Raw genomic sequence first — 22,703 nt, 5'->3', positions numbered from 1 at the left:
CACAGAGCCACTCTGCACTCGCAATCTGCAATCTGCACTCTGCACTCTCAATCTGCACTCTGAATCTGCACTTTGCACTCTGAATCTGCACTCACACTCTGCACTCTGAATCTGCACTCTGAATCTGCACTCTGAATCTGCACTCTGAATCTGCACTCTGCACCTGCACTCTGAATCTACACTCTGCACTTGCAATCTGCACTCTGCACTCTGAATCTGCACTCTGCACTTGCACTCTGAATCTGCACTCTGCACTCGCAATCTGCACTCTACACTCACAATCTGCACTCTACACTCGCAATCTGCACTCAGAATTTGCACTCTGCACTCTGAATCTGCTCTGAATCTGCACTCTGCACCTGCACTCTCCACTCGCAATCTGCACGCTGCACCTCCACTCTGAATCTGCACTCTGCAACAGCACTCTGAATCTGCACTCTGAATCTGCACTCGCAATCTGCACTCGCAATCTGCACTCTGAATCTGCACTCTGAATCTGCACTCTGAATCTGCACTCTGAATCTGCACTCTGAATCTTCACTCTGAATCTGCACTCTGCACTCTGAATCTGCTCTGAATCTGCACTCTGCACTCTGAATCTGCTCTGAAACTGCACTCTGAATCCGCTCTGAATCTGCACTCTGAATCTGCACTCTGCACCAGCACTCTGAATCTGCACTCTGCACTCTGAATCTGCACTCTGCACTCTGAATATGCACTCTGAATATCTGCACTCTGAATCTGCACTCTGCACTATGAATCTGCACTCTGAATCTGCACTCTGCACTCTGAATCTGCACTCTGCACTCTGCACCCTGAATCTGCACTCTGCACCCTGAATCTGCACTCTGCACTCGCAATCTGCACTCGCAATCTGCACTCGCACTCTGCACTCACACTCTGCACTCTGAATGTACACTCACACTCTGCACTCTGAATGTGCACTCTGAATCTGCACAAATCACTAACATCTTTCATTAAAACATACTCCCCTGCTCACTTTTACAAACAAGTAAAATAATGTGCATGTAAACCATAGCAGAAAGTAAGCACTGAGCAGGAAGCGTGTACCCCTTTCATTGTGGGGGTACCTCATGGTGCACATGTGCGCTGGCACGCTAGTAGAGAGGCCTGCATGATCGGGGATCTGACTCCACCTGCCGCGCTCCCTGGAAGAGAGCAGTTTCTGCTTGGGAAAGGTGAAGAAGGCGGCCATAGTACCCCGGTCCCACGTCATGAGAGGTGCAGCACCGAGGTGTGAATGTCGCTACAGCCGTGACCCACTAGCAGTAACGCATGTGGCCACCCACCTTCAATTATGAAGCCCGTATCACTGACCGGCCAAAGCACTTTGCAGTGGTCGGCTTCGGCCCTCCTTCCCTTAGAGAGATGGGTTTGCAGGAAGGAGAGCCTGACTCGAAGGGAGAAAAGACACCGGATGCAGGGCTCTCATAGCAGGTCTATGCGCATCGCAGCTGCTGCGCCATGGAGAAGTGCGTCAAAGGAGACAAATTACAGCCACTTACAGTCATCCGCAGCTTCGATGGCAGACATAGGTGGGCGGCAGAAGGCCATGGCTAGCAATATTATGGCCTCTCAGTCTTAGTTTTCCGCATGCACCGGAAGCCTCACATGCTTACACTGCGCATGACCATTCTATACCAGCCCTACCCCACGTTAGCTGAAGACCACTTAGATGTGCACGGCGCACCACGCACCTTTTATTTATTATATTATAATGGGAGTAGAACATAACTAAAACTATGACGCAGTGGACCCTGCTGTCTGTCAATTACTTCACTGTGCGCTTAGGGGGCCTATGTTACGCCCCTGCTGTGTCCCAGCTTTGAATTCCAGCGGTGACCGATGACGTCACAGGTGGAAAGAAGACCAAAAACACACCCCTGAATCCGAAAGAGACAGGGCTTGATTGGAGTGATGCCCCTCTCCTCCAATGGATGGCCTCCGTTTACGAAGCCAGCAAATGGAGGAGAGATGGAGGAGAGAGGCGGGTTCAAGCCCCGTCTAAAAAACACAATCTCTCCGACCGGAGACTGCGCAAGCGCAGCCTTTAGGTCCTCGACCTAAAAAGATGAATGAGAAATTTTCCCGTAACATTGCAAGTGAAGCGGGTGTTAAAAGCACATTTTCTTGTCTCAAAGGAAATTGAATGCGACAGAGTGTGTGTAACACAAGCAGGCAGTCAACCTAATATGATAACGTGTGCTTGAGCTAAGAATAAACAAACATGTGCAAGGTCCCCTCACAGTCACACCTTAAACAGATAAACTCAGGCAAATTAAAATTGTTTAAAAAAAATACCACAGGATGTGGCCGAGGTGCAGTTGTAAACAGTGCTGAACGCTAAATAAACCAGAGTGGGGGTACGGCAATGGGAGGGAGGGGGAACAAGCAAACATAGACAGTTAATGGGATGGAGAAGACAACAAAGGTAGCAAGGAAAGATGCACTCTGTAAAGTGGCTCAACAAAAAGAAACAAATCGGTCCCAAAAGTGCAAGCAGTGGAATGGACACAAGGACTTGGACCATGCTCGAGGGGAAGGCCACACCCGAGAAGAGGGAAGTGCTGACCGCAGAACTGATCAGCAGAAAGCGAGCAATTGAGAGTGGCTTGGAAGCCCACCAATGATAAGTAATGGAAGGGCTCCAAGCCCACTAACAGTACACAAAATGCCTTGGAGAGACAGCTCATGCATTATTCAAGGCTGGTGCAGATGCAAAGAAAGTCCATTCAAGAGAAGAAGAAGAAACGTATAGTGATGCATCGGAGAACTATGTGACTGTTCCCAGATATACTAAATGTAATTTACAACTAGAGGGCCTTCTACTCCAACATGCAAGAAGTAGCCTGGGGCTGAGTAGCAGGGAGGAGAGACTTAAAGAAGGGGGTGAAGAAGAAGCTCAAAGGCGAACTGACCCGATCATTCTTGGAACAAAGCTGAAGCAAAGGAAACAGCAGGCTGAGCTTCAACACCAGGCGTAATTGCTCTGGAGGGGTGACCCATCGTGGTTGGAACCAAGATGGGGCTTAGATGGTCAGGGACAGCTCCGAATCAGACATCTAATTTCCAGATGACTCATGAACACGAGAACCTGCCAACAACAATATTTGTTTGTTGGATCACATTCCGGGTAACACGTGGGTTTCCATGTCGTGGAAATTGAGTTTTGTTTCTTTGATTTTTTTCCTTCTTTATTTACAAACTAGCAGCCCGTCCCAATGTTGTCCGGGTATGAATTGCTGCCGGCCAGTAGTATATTGTTTTGTAGGATTTCGTTTTGATAGCATTTCTTATCTGTGACAGGCCTGTGAAACGCTCCGATTCACAGTGCACTGCTAATGCACTTAAGAGTGCGCGTTCAGTAGTGTGTGAACTCGAGTTTCCCTACTTTATTTTTCCTTGCAATATTATAAAGCGCGAACTCGATAACATGGCATGAGCACAATTTACATTACAGAAGAACACATTAATTTGTGGTAGGCACGGGGAGAAAACGCGATTTGCCTGGAATCACAGGATGTTGAGCTGATGCCGAGATTCGAACGTAGCTCCTCAGCTCTAAAGTTCGCAATTCTAGAACTTGTGGCGGGAGGTGTGTCTAAAAGTGTATGTCGGTGCTGGCCATCAATGAGAGAGACCTATGCATTTTTCAAATCGGTGGTGAAAAAATATGAGTATGTTGCTGGAGATGTGGGCCGCCGTGCCACCAATGTACTTACCGGGGGAGGGTAAACACCCATTTTTCCGCAACTTTCTTTCCGCATACCATCACTCTGCATACTTTCATTACGAAAGTACCATGACTCCGCAATGCCATTATAACGCACGGCATTACATTTTATATGCTTTTACCACACATACATTTACAACGAAATTCGTTGTAAATGCATGAATGGTAAAAGCATGTTTTTTTAATGTTTGGATAAGGTAAGTATGGGTATAGGGGTATATGTTTTGGGGTACTGAGGTATATGTTTTGGAGTGTTTGGGTATTTTAAGGGTTCAGATATAGTTTTGGGTTATGGGGTACAGGGGTAGTTTTAGGGTTTAGGGATAGGTATGGGTTTTGGGGTACAGGGGTATTTTTAGGGTTCAGGGCTAGGTTTGGGTTTTGGGGTATAGGGGTATATTTAGGGTTCAGGGGTAGGTTTGGGTTTTGGTGTACAGGGGTATTTTAAGGGTTCAGGGCTAGGTTTGGGTTTTGGGGTACAGGGGTATTTTAGGGTTCAGGGCTAGGTTTGGGTTTTGGGGTACAGGGGTATTTTAGGGTTCAGGGGTAGGTTTGGGTTTTGGGGTACAGGGTTATTTTTATGGTTCAGGGCTAGGTTTGGGTTTTGGGGTGCAGGGGTATTTTTAGGGTTCAGGGGTAGGTTTGGGTTTTGGGGTACAGGGGTATTTTAAGGGTTCAGGGCTAAGTTTGGGTTTTGGGGTACAGGGGTATTTTTAGGGTTCAGGGGTAGGTTTGGTTTTTGGGGTGCAGGGGTATTTATAGGGTTAAGATGGGTTAGTGTTTAAGGGTGTTGGGGTATTTTAAGGAGTAAGGGTGGGTTTTGATTATGGGGTGCAGGGGTATTTAAAGGGAGCAGGGTGGACACCCGGAGCTGGAATGTACAGAACCTGGGTAGAAAAAACAATGAAATATTTGACACAACGCACGCCCCGCACACGCCCACACCCCCAGCACACGAAATGAGACATGGCATGAAGGGTGGAATGTAAAAACAACAGTTGATGGACAGAATAGAGAACAATGTCATACATTCACTCCAATACAGAGATCTGGGCCTAAATCCATCATTTGTTTTGCACTCCACACCACCTCAGCCTTGACCCTGTGCCTCATGGGAACATTCCAGGCTGAACTGCCAAGCCATGACTTTCCTGGACCTGGACTCAATCATCTACAAATGATTACTGGCTATCAACCATCTTCAACCAGGAGAGCTTGACTCCAGTGGTGTGGAGAGCATGGGACTCACGTCTGAGCATACCCATCCCACTCGGGGTGACAAATGCAAAAACAACAGTTGATGGACAGAATGCAGAACAATGTCATACATTCACCCCAGTACAGAGATCTGGGCCTAAATCCATCGTTTTTTTGCACTCCACACCACCACAGTTCAGACATGGCCATATGCAAATCAGCCTTGACCCTGTGCCTCATGGGAACAGTCCAGCCGGAAGGGCGGAACGTACCACACGCCCCCAGCATTTGTCATGCCCCCCCAGCACAAGTCCACAGCACAACACAGACACGCCCACAAGGGACTACTTTGCTGGCACGGTACTTTTACTTTTTAAATGTATATGGTGGGCGTCTGCATAGCCTATGTCCTTCTGCTGCAACTGCCCTTTCCAACGCTGTATTGGGTGTTGTGATTGGTGCTGTGGTTCCTGAGATTACCCGCCTCAAAGGTTTGGGCTCTCTCTTTATTATATTAGTATGGATAAAACACCTTGAACTGCCTTGTCACTTAACTGCAAGTTGCCTAGCCTTCTTTTCCGGAGACTTTTGTGTGATACTCAACTCCCCTCTAAGGCCCAGAACTTACAACAACATTATTATCATTTTATTTTCCTACTGCTGTGTGTGAGTGGTGTGTGCACTCTGTAAGTGCGCATAACGCTTCGGCCGCCCGGGTGGAGAACTGGCCCAGGACAGAACAGGCCCTGGCCCCCAGCCCCTGTCTGAGCGCTGAACCACGGAAATCAGATTATTTGTGCAATAACTAATAATTATAAGGACAGCAATGCATAAATCATGTTATACAGTAACAAAATAACTTAGATATAGGGAAATAAAGGTCTGAAGCATAGGTAATCCCACTGATCAAAAGTGGGGAAACAGGTATGCAGGGGTGCATTGAAAGGTAGAGTGGAGGAGAAAAATAGGATGCATTAGCAGACTACTCCTGGATACATTCAGCATATCAGGTAAGACATTACTAGTAATGCAAAAATCTAAGCTTAAAACATTCGGATGATTTACAGGTATCACAAAGTCCTGCGCAAGTCCTTTCCCACTTCATTAGCAGGTAAGTTGATTGACAGAACAGTGCTAAGGTTATTTTGCACCTTAAGGTGGATTTAATCATGTACTCACCTTTAACCATCCAGAGTAAAAGAAGAACTGGAGCAGCGTAAAGATGGGCACGTACATGTCAATGTCGTGCCCCTTGTAGCCCTGGCGTGGATCCAGGAACTGGCGCCCAATCAGACAGAATGCAAAGAAGGAATAGACCGCAATGGTGACCACCTACGAGGAGTGATATGAGAAGAGAGATTCAATCGTAGAGTAATACGTCCATTGCCACTGCTTGTAGTATCAGCCCTAGTGAGATGGCCACTAGCAAATTTACAGGACGCGGCTAGTCGAAATTAAATTTTATTGTCACATGAGTTCACAAATCTAGGCAACAAGAGCTCATATACTTCAAGTTTCTCCATGTAAATTGTTGATTAAATGTATCACATTCATAGTGCTGCTTATAAGATGCTTACTTCTAGGAGCTGCCATTTCATATTTCAGAGTTAGGGAAAAGGAAGATTGACTGAATCACACTGCAGAGCCGGTATTATATATCACATATAGTGCTTTCCGCTGGGATATTATGGAGATTTACGGCCACATGCATCGTTGTTACCGTTTGCGATTTCTTAATTGCAAAAATTAAGGAATTGCAATTAAGAAATCGCAAAAGGCTATGCATCAAGAAATCACCATTTTTTTTGCGATTTCTAAAAATTCCTTAATTGCGATTCACAATTTGCGAATCACAATTAAGGAATCCCTTCCCATTGATTCCTGTGGGCCAAGAGGGCCATATGAATCAATGGGAAGTCATTCTCAATTTGCGATTAGCAATTTGCGAATCGCAAATTGAGAATGCAATTTCAAGGGTGCAGGAGGGGTCCAAAGGACCCCCCCTGCACCCCTGAAATATAATTTAAGTGCATTTTTCACACACACATGCCCTAAGGGCATGTGTGTGTGTAAAATGAAACTTTCAAAAATGCACTTTTGTGCATTTTTGAAAGTTTTTGCAAATTACCATGAAGGTCAACTTCATGGTAATTTACCTCTCCCTATTTGCGAATTCGTAAATTTAAAATGTTCATGCATTGCATTTAAGAAATCTCAAATTGCGATTTCTTAAATGCAATCGCAATTTTAGAAATCGTAACATGATTGCGATTTCTAAAATTGCGAAAAACATGATGCATCCCAATTTTGTCAATTGCATTCGCAAACGGCCGAAAATTGCGATTTGCACCGTTTGCGAATGCAATTGACAATGATACATGTGCCCATTAGTTAACAAGAAATGTGATTGTGATAATGTTTCCTCCCAATCCTTGTTGCACTTTATGATATTTTGCACTTTATATAAATCTTTTAGAGCAAGTTATTTATTACTGCTTTTTAAGGCTCATGATTTAAAACAGTGTGGGGTTGCCCTTAACCTTTTACAATCGCTATCAGGTACTGATGTCTGTTTTAGAAAGAGAAGTTTTCTCAACGCAACTGTGTACCACCGCACAAATCTTGATTTTTAAGCTGTGATATCTCTGTTTTGGATTATTTTGCTGTAGAAATCCAGTTTTGTTGGGCTGAAATATTTCTGTGTTGTCGTTCTATTAACTGATGTGTATGCTTTTATATTTTGTATATATATCTTTTATGATTGTCGATGACATTCGAATTAAGAGAGATTGATTTAACTGTATCACACTGTATGCTCAGTAAAAATACTTGGAGACTGATTGCCATTGTAGGAATTTTGCTTTTGTGCAAAACAGTGCAAAATCATTTCGACTATTTTGCAGCTTGTGTGATACTAAATGGAGCAAATGGTATTGGCACAAGGGCAAAAAAAGATTTTACAGTATTTTTCTCTCATGCTGTAAGAAGTGGCTGAAACACCATCCTGGAACTTTTCACCTTTTTGTCATAATCCATGGCTCACATGAAATATATGCATTTAGGGCCTCATTCATGAAAACTTTCACATTGCTGCGTGAAAACAGCGATGCAAAAGTTTTCACTGCGCCCTCCTTGTGACATAATAGATGCACTGTATTTAATGTACAGGGCTCCACGTCGCAAGGAAATACAGATACTTCAGTATTTCTGACGTATCTGTAGGTACAAAAATGTTGCATTGCTGGGATGTGTCTGAAAACAAATGCAACTCCAATAATGTGTCCTTTTACATGGGACAAGCCCCATGTGAAGGGGCCGGCATCAGTCGTAGACGCCTGCTGTGAGGCAGGCGTAAGATATTGACGCAGAGGCGTCCTAGAAGTGGCGCACTGAAATCTTATAGATTTCAATGCTCTACTTATATGAGGCTTTCCTGCGTCGGAACGCCTGCCTTGCATACATTATACCTGTCGCAGGTATAATTTGGCACAGGAGTCTACAAAGTGACAAATCTGCCTTGATGCGTCACTTTGAAAATAGGGCGCAACATGGCACATTTTTTTAACCCGCTGGTGCGTCACAAAGAGTGACGCATCGGCGGTGCAAAAGTGTTGCAAGGCTTCAAAAATAAGGCCCATAGCACCTTATTGCTGAGGTATGTATGCATGCATGCAACATAACATCCCAACAGCTGGCGCCATCCTATCTGGCTTTAGGCTCTTTGAGTATAGACTTAGAGCCTCCTTTAAAGTTTGGTGACGCGAGAGCCTAGCTGTTAATCAGTAATGTATTTATGACAGTGTGCTCCAAACGGTATCCCTGGCGTAAATCAGTCAGGGCTCCCGCCCGCCAAAGTCCCCTTTGTGTTGGGGTGCTCCTCTCTGTAAGGTCAATAACACAAGGGCTTTGTCGGTGGAATGGGGTGTTCCGTGATGGCATAGATGGGATGTTTATGTACAGATGCTTGTAAGTTCTTGTTCTCTTTATCCAAATTGTTCCTAAATTAGGAAGATGGTTGGGTAGTCGGACACACATCATATTAGTTTTTTTATAGTATACATTTTTATTGGCATTTATATATGACAAACATATCACATCGCATATCATTTTTGAAGAAAACAACCCCCCATCCCCCAAGTCCAACATGCTCTACCATATCACATAGAAAGACTACATGGTGAACTAATGAAATGATCTTATGCAAGAGCTTGTGCGAAGAGATGGCTCTGCACTAGGACACACAATATGAGCACCTACCAATCCCAGCCCTCCATTGAAGCATCTTAACCCCCCCACCCCCTCTTCCAGCCCGCAGTTCACAAAGGTAGGGCATCAGGAGACGCCAGAAGCTTCGCAAGCATTGCTGGCTAGGCCTGCAGGTTGTCCGCTAGCTAATTTTCTCTGGGTGTTTTGGGCATATGGCTCTCCTCAACTACATCACATTCAGCTATATGTCGCAGCCAATCAGTCACCCTCAGGGCGTAGGAGACAACCATCTAATGACAACCCTCTGCTTAGGAAGTACTAAACCTAAAAGGAAAAATATTCTGCTAAATGTTTTTCCTGTCAAAGTCAAAGTCAAAGGTATGTTTATTATGACCGTAGTCATTTAAACAGGTGCAAGAGAGTATCAAAAGGTTAAAACATTATAACAATAAAATCCGTCAAATATAAGTTAAAACTCTTACACACGCTTCTTCCTTTGTCGACAACCATAAAATTGCATTTAAGTTAGCATTCAGCATTTATGAATAAAACCCATTATACTTCCTTCTGCCAGACTAATTTCATTAATTTAAAATGCTTTAGAATATACATGTTATTCCCGGTTTCTCAGATCACTCAATGCTGCTTTTATGTATTTCCCAAGAGCAATCGCAATATCGATAGTGGGTATTTCAGTTAATAAGTTAGCTGCCTGCGCTCTAGAGCTTATAGCATATTTTAGGAACACGGGTCGTAACCACAGTTTCCGCTGTTCCAATAATAACAGGCAATCAAGAAGGATGTGTACCAGGTCTCCTTTGCACCCCAAATTACACTTACAACATCCATTTTGATCTAACAATTTCTTTTTCAGATCTTTATTTGTTTATCTTTATTTGTTAACAATGGGTTTAAACCAACCCTCAGCCTTAAGATCTCCTGCCTAAGGCCGCGGTTGGGAAGGATGTCTAGGTAGGGGAACCAGTTTTCATTTAGCCAAGCGCCCATCATATGTGTTATTGATTTCTTTTTCGCTAAATATTCCATATCGGTCAATCTCGATATTTCCTTCCCCTTTGATTTCAACTCACTCCTGTCGAGCCGGGATCATCCCGGCAGGCACTGTCCAACATTCCTGGGAATGGACCACCCAGTAACCGCATTCAAGGTCTCCAATATAGTCTGCCAGAAAGTATCCAATGTGGGGTACTCTCAGAAGATATATAGAAAATCCACCCCTTGCCTGGCACATTGGGGAAAGGAGGTCGAACACCCCCGGTAAATTGCATGCACTGTGGTTGGGGTTAGATATGCCTGGTGGACTACATTATACTGAAGCAGTTTAAATTTCGCATTCATGGCGGTCTCCTTCACGGACACCCTCTCATTCTTTCTCGTAAAGAGGAGCACCCAGAATCTCATGCCACTTATTATGCACCGGTAGGTCATACAAAGGTAAATCTTCCTGCAGCGCCCTATAGACATGCCAGATCAGCCTCTGACCCCCAGCCATACTCAGCAGTATCCCCAATGTCTGTGAGTCCCGTGGGACATCAAGGAAGGAAAGCCACATTTTTCAGGTTGTCGCCGTGATTTTAGCAAAACGAAAAAAGTGTCCGGTCCCCAAGTCAAACAACACAACTGCTTCAGCTAAATAAACTGATCATTCGGGTATACGTCTCACAGGGAGTCACACCCCCCGGCTTGCCATCTATCTACTGACATTGGGCCCGATTCACAGAACTAACTTAAGACAAAATCCTAAACTTACTACTTTTCGTATTCACAGAAGTTAGGATTTTGTCTTAAGTTTGTCTTAAGACAAACTTAAGACAGACTTAAGTTAGGATTTTGTCTTAAGTCTGTCTTCAGTTTGTCTTAAGACAAACTTAAGACAAAATTCTAACTTCTGTGAATACCAAAAGTAGTAAGTTTAGGATTTTGTCTTAAGTTAGTTCTGTGAATCGGCCCCATTGTCTTCGCCATGAGTGCAAATGGGTGCAGCATCCAAATGCACATATCTGGTGTGTATGGAGGACGATGCAATACATGTTTGACTGCCTCTACCAGGCTCAACACATCTGCCTGACCATAAACGGCACTGGGTCCGGAACCCAAGCCCCCAACATCAAGACGGTTCTTGCAAGGGCACTCCAGCACGCGTACCAAGCAGTATCCTCTGCTCCAATTCTGTACCTCATCAAACCAATGCACCGCATGCTACAGTTGAGCTGCTAGCTGACAGAGGGCCAGGTATGGCAGTTTAAGGCCCCCGTTCCTCCAAGGGTGCTTGAGAGTGGCCAGGCCAACTCTCTTCCTCCCAGAGGCCAATCAATTTGTCCACTTTAACTAAATATTTCCAAGGGATCTCGAACATGGCCCCTCGAAAAACATATTGACAGTGCAGCAGAATAAGAATTTTCGCCAACGCCAGCTTGTTCATCAGGGATAACCAAAGAGTGTTCCAGAATTTCACCATGGATTTTAGCCCCACTAGCACCCTTCCTATCGTCTAAGCCTCAAACGCCGCTGCCTCACACGCAATCCTGGTCCTGAGATATCAGACATTGGACATCTCCCAGGGAAGGTCCAGACGCGGAAATCCTGCACCGGTCTCCCACCCAATTCTCCCAGCAGGAACAGTTTTGAGTTTTTATGATTCCCTATCAACCCTAAGGTTTCACCAAATTCTGACAGGACAGCCAGCAAAATAGGGACCAGATACGTCTATAGATCCCCAATCCCCTGCATCACAGAATGCAGCCGGCACACTAGGGGCTCCATCGCCAACACGAAGATTAGTGGTGACAGTGGGCAGCCCTGCCTGGTTCCCTGATACAAAAGAAGCGCTGCGATACTGTCTCGCCCACATGCACTCTTGCCACCTGGGTGCTATTAAACAGCTGCACACATGTGATATACCACTCCAGAATGCCTACCTTCCGCAGTACTCACCACAAGAATTCCCACAACAGGGAATCAAATGTTTACTCTATGTCGAGCAGCGCCAGAGTGTCGTGGTGGTCCTCCAAAATGGGAGCATGCATGATGAGCAATAGCCTCCGCAGGTTACATAATGTGTTTGTGCACAGAATAAAGCCACACTGGTCCTCATCTACCAACTGTAACAGATGCTCCAGCAACCTGGATGCCAACATTTTATTGAGGATTTTTATATCCACATTTAACATCGAGAGCGGGTTATAGTAAGTTACCTCCTTAGTATCCTTGTCCGGTTTAGGTTACATGACAATGAGTGCCTCGCTCATAGATTCAGATAACAGACCCCTCTAGCAAGCCTGAATATATACCACCAACAGGTGGCCTGCATAATTGTCAGCCTTATGTTGGTACAGTTCAGCTGGCAGACCGTCATCACCTGGGGCCTTAGCCATCTTCAGAGCCCAAATCATGACCACTATCGCCTCCCAGGTTATAGGTGCATCTAAACCATCCCTGCCACCTCTCAAAAAGGAGGCAATCTGTGAACCAGTAAATTATGCCTCTATCACCATAGGCAGGGACTCAGCAGGCGCTGCATATATCTTTTGTACATGCACTGCAAAGACCTCAGTAATACCCGTTTGGGTATGTACTTCCCGCTCCTGCACCTTCTGGACCCCAACCACCGGGGGTTTCTTTTTTTTTTGCTGTGGAGAAGCATGGTAAGCATCCTGCTAGCCTTCTCCCACTCCACATGGAGAGGCTATCTATATCTGGCGCAGGCAAACTTATCCAAGTGATCCATATCTTCAAAAAATCCCACCAGCACTCCTTCCACTCAACCAATCGCTGCAACCATACTCTCCTCGAGGACACCAAGGTGCATATTTACAAGCCCCTTGTGCCACTGGAGAGTCACTTATTTTGACGCTCCAGTGGTGCATTGAGCTGGCCCATATTTACAAAGCCACACAAAGCCACTCTGCATGGCTTTTCATGGTCTTGTAAATATGGCCCCCCTTCATGCATTACTCTGCGTGAAAGAGGCATTCCATGGGTGTTGCTGTGGGTGTTCCCATGCAACAGTCATGGAATCTGTTGCATTCCCAGATTTTTAAGGTATTGTAAACCTGGGAATGCGTCAGATTCTAATTCCTCTCCTGGGAGTGGTGCAACAAGGTGAAACCCCCAACCACATTAAATTCAAGGCACTCTGCAGAGCCTATAAAGCAATGCATCAACCAGGTCCCTTCTATCTAAGGAGAGCCTAGTCCACACACACACCAGGCAGAACTCTACGGTACTCTTCGGCCAATCTCCTGACGGTTCCCCGCACCCACAAGGATTCCTGGGGAGATGAAAGATTTACCGTAGCCACGGCCAAACTATGGAATTCCCTCCCCTCACAAATCAAATCTTCCCCTACGTTGCTCTTCTTCAGGAAGCTACTAAAGACTTGGTTATTCACTCAATAAACAACCTGCGGCCTTTACTCATCTATGTCCTCAAGGCTGAGACACCCACGGGTATTTGTTGCGCTCTACAAATTGCCTGAATAAATAAATGTCTTTCTCCTCGTTCTTTGCTCTTTGTATGTGCTGCACTGTGCAGCACACATAGAAGGAGGAAGAAACCCATCAATGATTGTTTTTGTGCAGAAAGTGTTCCCTTCCTGCACAAAAACAATCACCCCTGCAACACAGGCACCCTTGCACCATGGTGCAAAGGTGCCTGCATTGGTTCTAGGCAGACAGTTGTGTGCCAGTGAGGAGGAAAGTACAGGGATATGTCGTATTGCTGTAAATACGATGCATCCCTGCACTTTGCTAAAGAAGCAACTCGGTGCAGCAAGATGGCTTGTAGTGCCACACCATTTTCATGTAAATATCCCCCTCAGCTTCTTCTCCAGGACTGCAAGCATCCAAGAAAGCTGTTGTTTCACTCCTTACAACACCTTCATACATTCCCCACACAGTACCACCTTCATAGCATGCCATTCTGTGGCCCTCGCATTCGTTCGTCCATAATTCCCCTCAAATTAGTTATCCAGTACCTCAGCCACAGTATGTACAAAAACCGGGTTTGCCAATGCCTCAACTCTTAGCCTCCATAGTGTCACCCTGGGGCTCTTCTGCTCACCTGATAGGAGATGAACAAGGGGGAATGATCAGATAGATATCTCGCCAAATAGGAAACATTAGCAATATTCTGAATCATAGTTCCAGACATCCAGCAATAGTCCACACGCCTATAAGTTCCCGTTGCAGGTACAAAGCAGGAATATACGTGACCCGGAGGATAACGAACCCTCGACTCATCCTGTAACCCCAGATCACTCATAACCTCCCTTATGGCACTCGTCATTGCAAGTATAGTGTCAGTCTTCGAGGGAAAACAAATTGCCATCCAACACACAATTTAAATCACCAGCCAGCAGCACTTCTGGACAAAGATGCTCCGCAGCAGTACTCAACACAGTCCCAAAAAATCCAGCATATCCACGTTAGGAGCCTAAATGTTCACCAAGCATATGTCTCTAGCATCTAGCGTACTACTGCACACAATCACATATCTCCCTTAAGTGTCTAGCTTCACACCTTTAGCAAAATGCAGATTCCTAATTTTCCACAATAAAACTTCAAACAGCATCCATCCCATCAAAGGAGGCCGCACTCTCATGTCCCACAGTGCACTACACACACTCCCCACTCTCACAACCCCACACCTGCATTGTACCGTATGTCCTGACCATACATCATAGAGCAATTCTAAACCAACAACATTCCCAACATCCCGCAAAAAGAACTTCCCAAGAACCCAAAACAACTCGAACATCCAGGCCAACAGTGAACACCCACCGGCCCATTCCCCGGAGGCCAAAGCCTGAACCTCACCAACTGCACCAAGCTGAGGGCCTAGCATCCCACCTGGTGAGCAAGGCCAAAGGCGCTCAAACCCCCCCTATGGGACTGTACTCCTTCGTTGACCCCCGCTGGCGCAACTCATACTGACCACCTTAGGAACAGATTAAATAAAAAAGCAAATCGCAGCACCCTATACCACCAGCCACACAGTGATTACATTAAGAGTCCAAAAAGCACTTCTCCTTTCAATCAACATTAGTACAATAAAATGCTGCAAAGAAACTTATTTGTTAAGGCAAACAGGCATCCAGGAAGCCAGTAGTTTTAGGTCCTCGTAAATCTGTGCTTTCATTCAGGGAAGCCCGATCACCCCTATGCTTCAAGAATTAGTCTCTACTGTCTGGCTCACAGTTGGAATCTTCCATTGTTCCAACAGGTGGCACTAGGATCCTCCCTATCTGACACATCCCAGATTCAGCTTTTTTGCCAGTGGAATGCCTCCTCAGACGGGGCAACTGCCGGCTGGGCTCACCTCCACCACAAGCCCAACAGCTTACATGCTGTCTCCGGGGCCCTTCTTCTAGAGTATCCAACCCGTGAGCTACCTCGCCAGATGAGGTGAAAAAGTACACCCTACCATTCTGTTGCATCCGGAGCTTAGCTGGGAACATGATGTTGTATTGAAAGTTAAGGTTGCACAGCCTCTTTTTGACTGGTAGATAATCCCTACGGAGATCCTGTACTTTATGAGTGTAGTCCGGGACTAACATAATAGTGCTACCATTGTACTGCGAACATGCTGGAGGAGGGCATCCCGATCCCTGAAATTAATGAGGCAGGCAACAATGGCGCAAAGGGGTGCTTCCAGTCTGGGCACCCGGGGCCAGTGCCCGGTGAACCCTCTCAGTGGTGAAGCACTTCGACAGCTTGGGATTCAGACAGTTCACAATCCAGTCCTCCAGGAATGATTCAGCAGATTGCCCCTCTGCTCTTTCAGAAAAGCCCACAACACGCAGTTAATTTCTTTAGGACCTAACCTCCGAGTCCTCAATTTGTTCCTCCACCACAAGTAAGGATTGAGGCACTACAACAGTCTAATTGGGGGAGTACACCTCCTTTTCAGGCTCTTTACTGTTGCGCTCACCGTCCGTGACCCTCTCTGATATTTTCCGTACATCACTGCTTAGAAGTCATACCTCGATTGCGACTCTGTCAGTCATGTTCAACATGACCTCATGTGTCCCTTGTAGTTCTGCCATAATGTCTGCCATGGTCGGGCCCCTCGCGTCCTCAGTCCGGGCCTGCCTGTCCTGATTTCCAGCAGCCCCATTTGTCATCACCAGAAGAGTATACTTGTCCATTATATTGGATTGCACACACTTCACAGGCTTATCTTCTCCCATCGTCGGGAACAGGCTGGTCCCCCTAGTGCTCCACAATCTCAAGTGTGAGGAATGTGACATTTGCTGATCTCTGTGCCCAAGGGCCAGATAGCAGAGGCCAGCTCACTAAGTACCCGTTGCCCCTGAGGTCCAAGGGTCCCAGTTCAGGGACGAGTCCACTGACCAGAAACCCAGAAAGGAGTTGTGCCACCATTTACCACATGCACCTCCAGAAGGCCCAGTAAGAGCAGATCATGCTGCCAGTAAGGGCTACCACCAATAGAGGTGACCCCCTACCTCCACGGTCAATATCAGTTCTTGCCAGTGACCAGAGCCGTCTCCGTCCAAGGCCCCCACATAAGAAGTCCAGAATGGGGCTCCCTGTTAACCTGCAGTCCAACCATACATGCCTTCCTTCACCGTGATTGCCTCTTCACACAGGGCGGGCACAGGATTCCTCTCTCCTCTGAAGCTGAGCTTTTGTAATTCTCGAGTCTGACTCCATTTTGTTCCGTGCCACCATTTTGTGTTGCCCTCACGTAGGCCTGTGAAGGTAGCCTGGCGAACAAAGTGGCCTGGCCTTCTTAGTTCATGTATACATTAACTAGGTTTCTTTTTGACTCTGAAATGAACTGTAAGAAACTGACCTCTTCACCTGAAACTGACCTCGCAAAGCCAATTTCCCTGATAGATCTTTGTCTGAGATTGCCAATCAATGTTCAGGACACCATTAACTTTTAGTTTCCTTGCACATGCCTTATCTTGTTCAGCATCTGTTACTGTTTCTTTTTTATGTTTCTTCATTACATGGGTTATGCTTTCAATTATAGGTTTGTCCGACTTGTGGAGATTGAATTTGGGACATTCCTAATAATTAACTTTTGGGTTGGGATACTGTAAATTGAGTTTTTGTTATGTGATACTTTGTTTGAAAATGTACCTTATTGGCTAGAATTTTGTGCTGTGGGTGTACATTTATAATGTGAATATTGGGTATAAAAGGAGACGTCTCGCCTTAGTAAAATGAGCAGACTCCAGAGAATTTACACCGTGATGTATTTCTAGGATCACTGTTACTAGCTGCAGCTAATAAACTTGGTCTCTGATGCCATACAGAAGTATTCTGTGTCTCTGTATACCAAGACAGGTGAACTCGAAGATCTTAGGCGTGCCCCTGACGCCGCTGGGTTAAACCCCGGTTCTTCAACTGGTGCTCAATGTGGGGCGACTTCAGCGGTACTGGTCCAAGCCCGAAGATTGTGAGGAGCCCCGTGAGGATATTCTGGAGGACGGGCGCCACTTCATCGACCCCTGCATGTCGACGTGGACCGAAGGTTTTTTTCTGCGAGGCTTCCCCCTTCCAACGGCTGCGAAGGACTGCTGCCCTGACTGTCGCCCTGTCTTGGATCCTCTTGTGATCATTTGTAAGGCGAGACGTTAGACGGTCTTCTGGTGGCGTGACAGACATTTTGGTTAAGTATAAGTGGGTCGCTCCCACGACTTTGTTTTGTTTCTTGGTTTTGATTCGGCCATTACAATAGTCGAAGCCGACTGGTTCGTATATTTGCGAGTGTATTAATTTTGATAACCCCTTGAATTTTGAACCAAGACTAGTGAGCTAAAAGATGCCTGGTTTTAGCAAATTTAGGAAATGGTTTTGTTGTAGTTGTAATAGGGATTCCTGATTGGAGGACTCATGTCCGATACCTCCGGTTGGAACTCCAAAGTATGAGCTCTATTCAAAGCATGGTGTAGGCCCCATTACCTTTAATGAAGTATGGGTCCGTTATACAAGGAAAGATGGTGTTTTACGATGGCCCCAACATGGTAGTTTTGAATCGGATGTTTTAGATAACCTAGAAGTTGCGCTATTTATGAAGAAAGCCCGGCCGGCGATGTTTGACTCTTTCCGCCTTTGGCGTAAGGAAGCCAAACAGCGAGAAATTAAGCAAGCTAAGAGAGATAGGAAGGAAAGGAATATATCGGTAATGCAAGCTGGTAGGCAGGTTAAGGAAGATGAAGAAGATCGTGCGATTGAAGTGTCAGATAGACAACATTGCATGGCCATTGACAAATGTTACCCGGCTCTGCCACTCCCCTTTCAAATGTGACTGAAGACCCTGAAAAGGGTCCTTTGATTCACATTTACTGAGATTACCACCCCCTTATGTGCAGGGTGCTACTGCACCTCCGTTACCTCCAGTTGTTGCACCCCTCGTTGTCGTTCAACCCACTGTTGTTGTTCAGCCACCCGTTGCTTCACAGGTGGTTCTTCCTCCCCCGGCGCAGCCCCCTCCAGGGCCGCCAGCCTTGTCACCAGCCTTGCCTCAAACTCCTTTGCCTTACACTCCTTTATCTTCAACTTCTCTTATTTCTGTCCCTATGTCTCTGTCACCTCAAAACACTTTGTCTCCTGTCCTCATGTCAACTTCTTCTCCTTCTGCTCTGCAACGAATGACTGAGACTGTCGCTAGTCTTTTGTCTCCTTTCTTTGGGTCACTGAATATGACCCCTGTTTCTGAACGTAAGCAGAGACGTAGTCAGCTCCCTGGTCCCGAAGAGCGGGCAGTGTTAGATCTCCTTGCTCATAGATGGGTTTCGAATACCTCCAAGTGCAGTCCACAAGTGGTTATGGATATCTTCCTACAGTGGGAGGCACCAAAACAAACGTATGTTTTTGATCTCATGTGTACCTTCCTTCGTCAGGAGTGGGAACATAATGAGTTGGGTTCAATTCCACTGGAATTGCTTAATGTTCAGTCTGAATTTGCTAAAGGGACGATAGTATGTTCCAATGTTGAGGAAGCGGTAGAGACACTACTCACTTTTAGGTCTAGACTTCCACCTCCGTCATTGTTCGAACCTGACCCTTCTGTTAGGAGAAAAGTGAAGCAGTATCCTATGAGAGAGGTTCCCCCGGTATGGAGAGAGGCAGTTGTGGCTAATGCCGCTCATGGTATTGCGGCTGCACCGGCTCATTTTCAGCGAGTGTGGGTGCATGTCCCTTGGAAGAGAGCTGAGGTCCTGGCTCTTAAGCAGACCTTGCCCGACCCCGTAAAAATCCTGCTGGTTATTACAAGGAGTTGTCTCAGGCAGGTGATGCGTGTGTTATGAACTTAGCTGACATAGATATGTTGATGGGTAATGTAGTTCGTCAACCCTTGTAGGCGAAGATCCGACACGAGGATCACGTGCCAGAGTTAGGAGATACGTGGGTTAATATTACTGCTGCAGATGGTCGGCAGGTAGGAGGTGCCAAACCTGAACCCTTAGTTGCAGAACTACCTGGTAGGATTATTAATTTAATGAAAACTATGATGCCTCCTCTGCGGCTGAATTGGGACAAGTTAGCAGCATGCAAACAAAAGACGAGAGTGTGTCTGACTTCTTCACTAGGTTTGAGGAAACATTCATTGATCATAGTGGTCAGGACATGAGTACAGAGGTGGTCAGAGGTTGTTTGTAGATAAGTCTGTTTTTAATTTACTTCCTGAACTTTCTAATAAGTTAAAGGACTCTGAGAGTTCATGGGCTGTTTCTTCTTCGGCCCAGATATTGGCTACTGCACAATACTATGAGAAGAGAGATAAAGATGAGAAGGATAAAGTAGAGAAGAAGACTAGAGAATTTAAAACGAAAGTTCTTCTGCTGCAGGCTTATCCGCTTCGCCCTAATCAGCGTCAGTTTCAGCAACCTTCCAAGTTTCAGCAACCCCCACAGTTTCAGAAACTGTTGCAGAAGCCTGAGTCTTTTGCTTCGCGACTCCCGCTAGGCCCTAATCAGTGTGCTTATTGTAAAGAAGAAGGTCACTTCAAGAATAGTTGCCCGATCTTGCTACAGCGTGCGAATGGTATGTCTGGTCTGAGAGGTCGTGGTGGTTTCCAACAAGTACCTAGGGGTAGGGGACGTGGTACGTTTCCTCAGAATGAACGTTCCTTTTCCCCTCAGAATTCTATGAATTATTTTGACCAACAGAATGTTCCGACCATCCAGTCCGCTCAGTACTACACTGATGATTATTATGTTGGAAGTGAGAGTGCTGGTTTTAATGATAGTTAGGACAGCCATGGACAAAGGGAGGGTGTCAGTTCCAGTAGACCAGAGTGGACCTTATGTTGAAGTGATTACATCAGGTGTGGCAGAACCTTTTCTTTTAGATACTGGTGCAGCAAAGAGTTCTATCATGCACTCTAAACTCCCTGGCGCACCTTTGTCTGGCTTGACCAATGTTTCAGTAGGATTTTCTGGCGCCCCAGTTCGTAACCCGGTTTTTTGTCCTTTGCCCCTTTCTATTGGTCCCTGTGAATTGGAGGCTCCCCTTATTCTAACGACTGGCTGTGGCGAGAATCTGTTGGGTTTGGACTTGTTGAAAAGATTGCATGCAACATTACATTGTTCTCCATCGGGAGTACATCTTACGGTGGGTAAGAAAGTGATTTCCCCGATGTATCTGTCTAAGGATCGCCTTCCACTGGAACTGCGTTCTCTCCCTGATACACTTTGGGCTACAGGTCCCAATGATGTTGGTCTCTTGTAGATTCCACCCTACGTTGTTATCCTTAAGTCGAATGCTAAATTACCTCGCATTCCTCAGTATAAAATTTCCAGTAATGGCGAAAGAGCTCTTTTAGCGATTATCTATGATTTGGTTGTGAAAGGTGTGGTTGAAGAAACTAGAGGTAATGTGTGTAACAGTCCTGTTCTGCCTGTCCTTAAGCGTACTGACTCTTCTCAGCAACCTGTGTATGGGTTTGTGATTGACCTTCGAGAGGTCAATAAGATCGTTATGCCACAGTTTCCTGTTGTCCCGGACATTAATGCTTTATTGACTATGATCCCTGATTCAGCTGCTTGGTTTTCTGTTAGTGATCTGAAAACGCTTTCTTCAGTATTCCGATTGCTGAGGAAAGTAGGGATATTTTTGGCTTCTCTTTAGGAGGCCGCAGTTTCCGGTTTAAGCGCGCTCCTCAAGGTTATTGTGAGAGTCCCTCCATTTATAGTCAGGCTTTGAAAACTCAGCTTGATACTCTTGCATTGCCTTCTGGTGCTACTCTTATCCAGTATGTTGATGATCTGTTGGTTGCTGCTGATGATGAAGAGATTTGTAAAGAAGTTACTCTTTCTTTTTTGCGACACCTGTCTGACCTTCATCATAAAGTGTCACCTTCTAAGTTGCAGTATTGCCGCCAAGAAGTGACCTACTTAGTTGACGCTTTTGGCTAGCCATGTGCACATCAAGCGGTGCAACACATTGAATCCAGCTACATTGTTGCCGATTTTTGTAGAGACAGATGCTCAGGAACAGCTTGACTGTTTTCTCCGGACAGAGGAGGAAACGAAGGGTAGATTTGATCTGAAAGATACTCATCTTTCGAATCCTGATGGTACCCTATGGGTAGATGGTTCGTGCTTTAAGCTTCCGAATGGAGAGACGACTGCAGCATATGCTGTCACAACTTTGCACACGATTGTTGAAACAGCACGTATTGCACAGAATTCAGCGCAAGCAGCGGAGTTGATAGCATTGACTAGAGCGTGTGTGTTGTCAAAAGGAAAGAGAGTGAATGTTTATACTGATAGCCAATACGCATTTGGCGTGGCTCACAGTTTTGGCCGCTTGTGGAAAGAGAGAGGATTTCTTACTTCCCATGGTACGAAAATTCAGCATGGACAATTAGTGAGTGAACTTCTTGAATCACTTACTTTGCCGACCCAAATTGCGATAGTGAAGTGTAGTGTGCATAAGAAGGTTACGGATGATGTGGGTCGAGGGAATGCGCTTGCAGATGAAGTAGTGAGAGAAACAGCGAAAGATGTGACGAGTCGGATGTATGTTGCAGGTCCTGCCAGATGGGTTGTGGAAGGAGGAATGTGTGAAGATACAACAGAAAGTGTGAAGATGATTCAGGCAGAAGCTAATGAGAAAGAATTGAGTATGTGGAGAGAGAGTACGGGAATGTTGGATTCAACAGGCTGTTGGGTTGAGTTGTCAGAGCACCAGCGATGGTTGTTGCCGGATGCATATGTGCTTCCGGTGGTTACTATGGCTCATGGGTTGGCTCACATTAGTTCAAAAGGGATATGTAAGTTGTTGGCTCTGGTATGGCAGAATGGTGGAATTCCTAGGTGTGCTGAGAATTTGGTTAAACACTGCATGATTTGCTTGATGCATAATCCTGGAAAGGGAACCCCAACTCCAGCGGGTCCTTTTGCTCCTCCAACGTATCCGTTTGAGGTGCTGCAGATAGACTACATTCATATGGAAAGATGCAATAACTTGAGTATGTCCTTGTGGTTGTTTGTGCCTTTTCCAGATGGATAGAGGCCTACCCCCAAAGGATAATACTGCCTTGTCTA

The 22,703-nt window shown here is 45.8% G+C and overlaps 1 protein-coding gene across 3 annotated transcripts in view; it reads right to left on the bottom strand.

The window, feature by feature from the left end:
* BEST4 (bestrophin 4) overlaps window positions 1–22,703 on the bottom strand; it is a 136,992-nt gene that overhangs the window by 13,009 nt on the left and 101,280 nt on the right. For all 3 annotated transcript variants that reach the window (XM_086936124.1, XM_086936126.1, XM_086936129.1), the window contains one exon: window positions 6,131–6,283. In XM_086936124.1, the coding sequence (XP_086792250.1) occupies window positions 6,131–6,283 (153 nt within the window). The remainder of the gene's footprint in view (window positions 1–6,130; window positions 6,284–22,703) is intronic.

This window comes from Lissotriton vulgaris, chromosome 1_1, assembly GCF_964263255.1.
Source record: "Lissotriton vulgaris chromosome 1_1, aLisVul1.2, whole genome shotgun sequence".
Classification (NCBI taxonomy): Eukaryota; Metazoa; Chordata; class Amphibia; order Caudata; family Salamandridae; genus Lissotriton; species Lissotriton vulgaris.
This window is presented reverse-complemented; position numbering and strand designations above follow the sequence as displayed.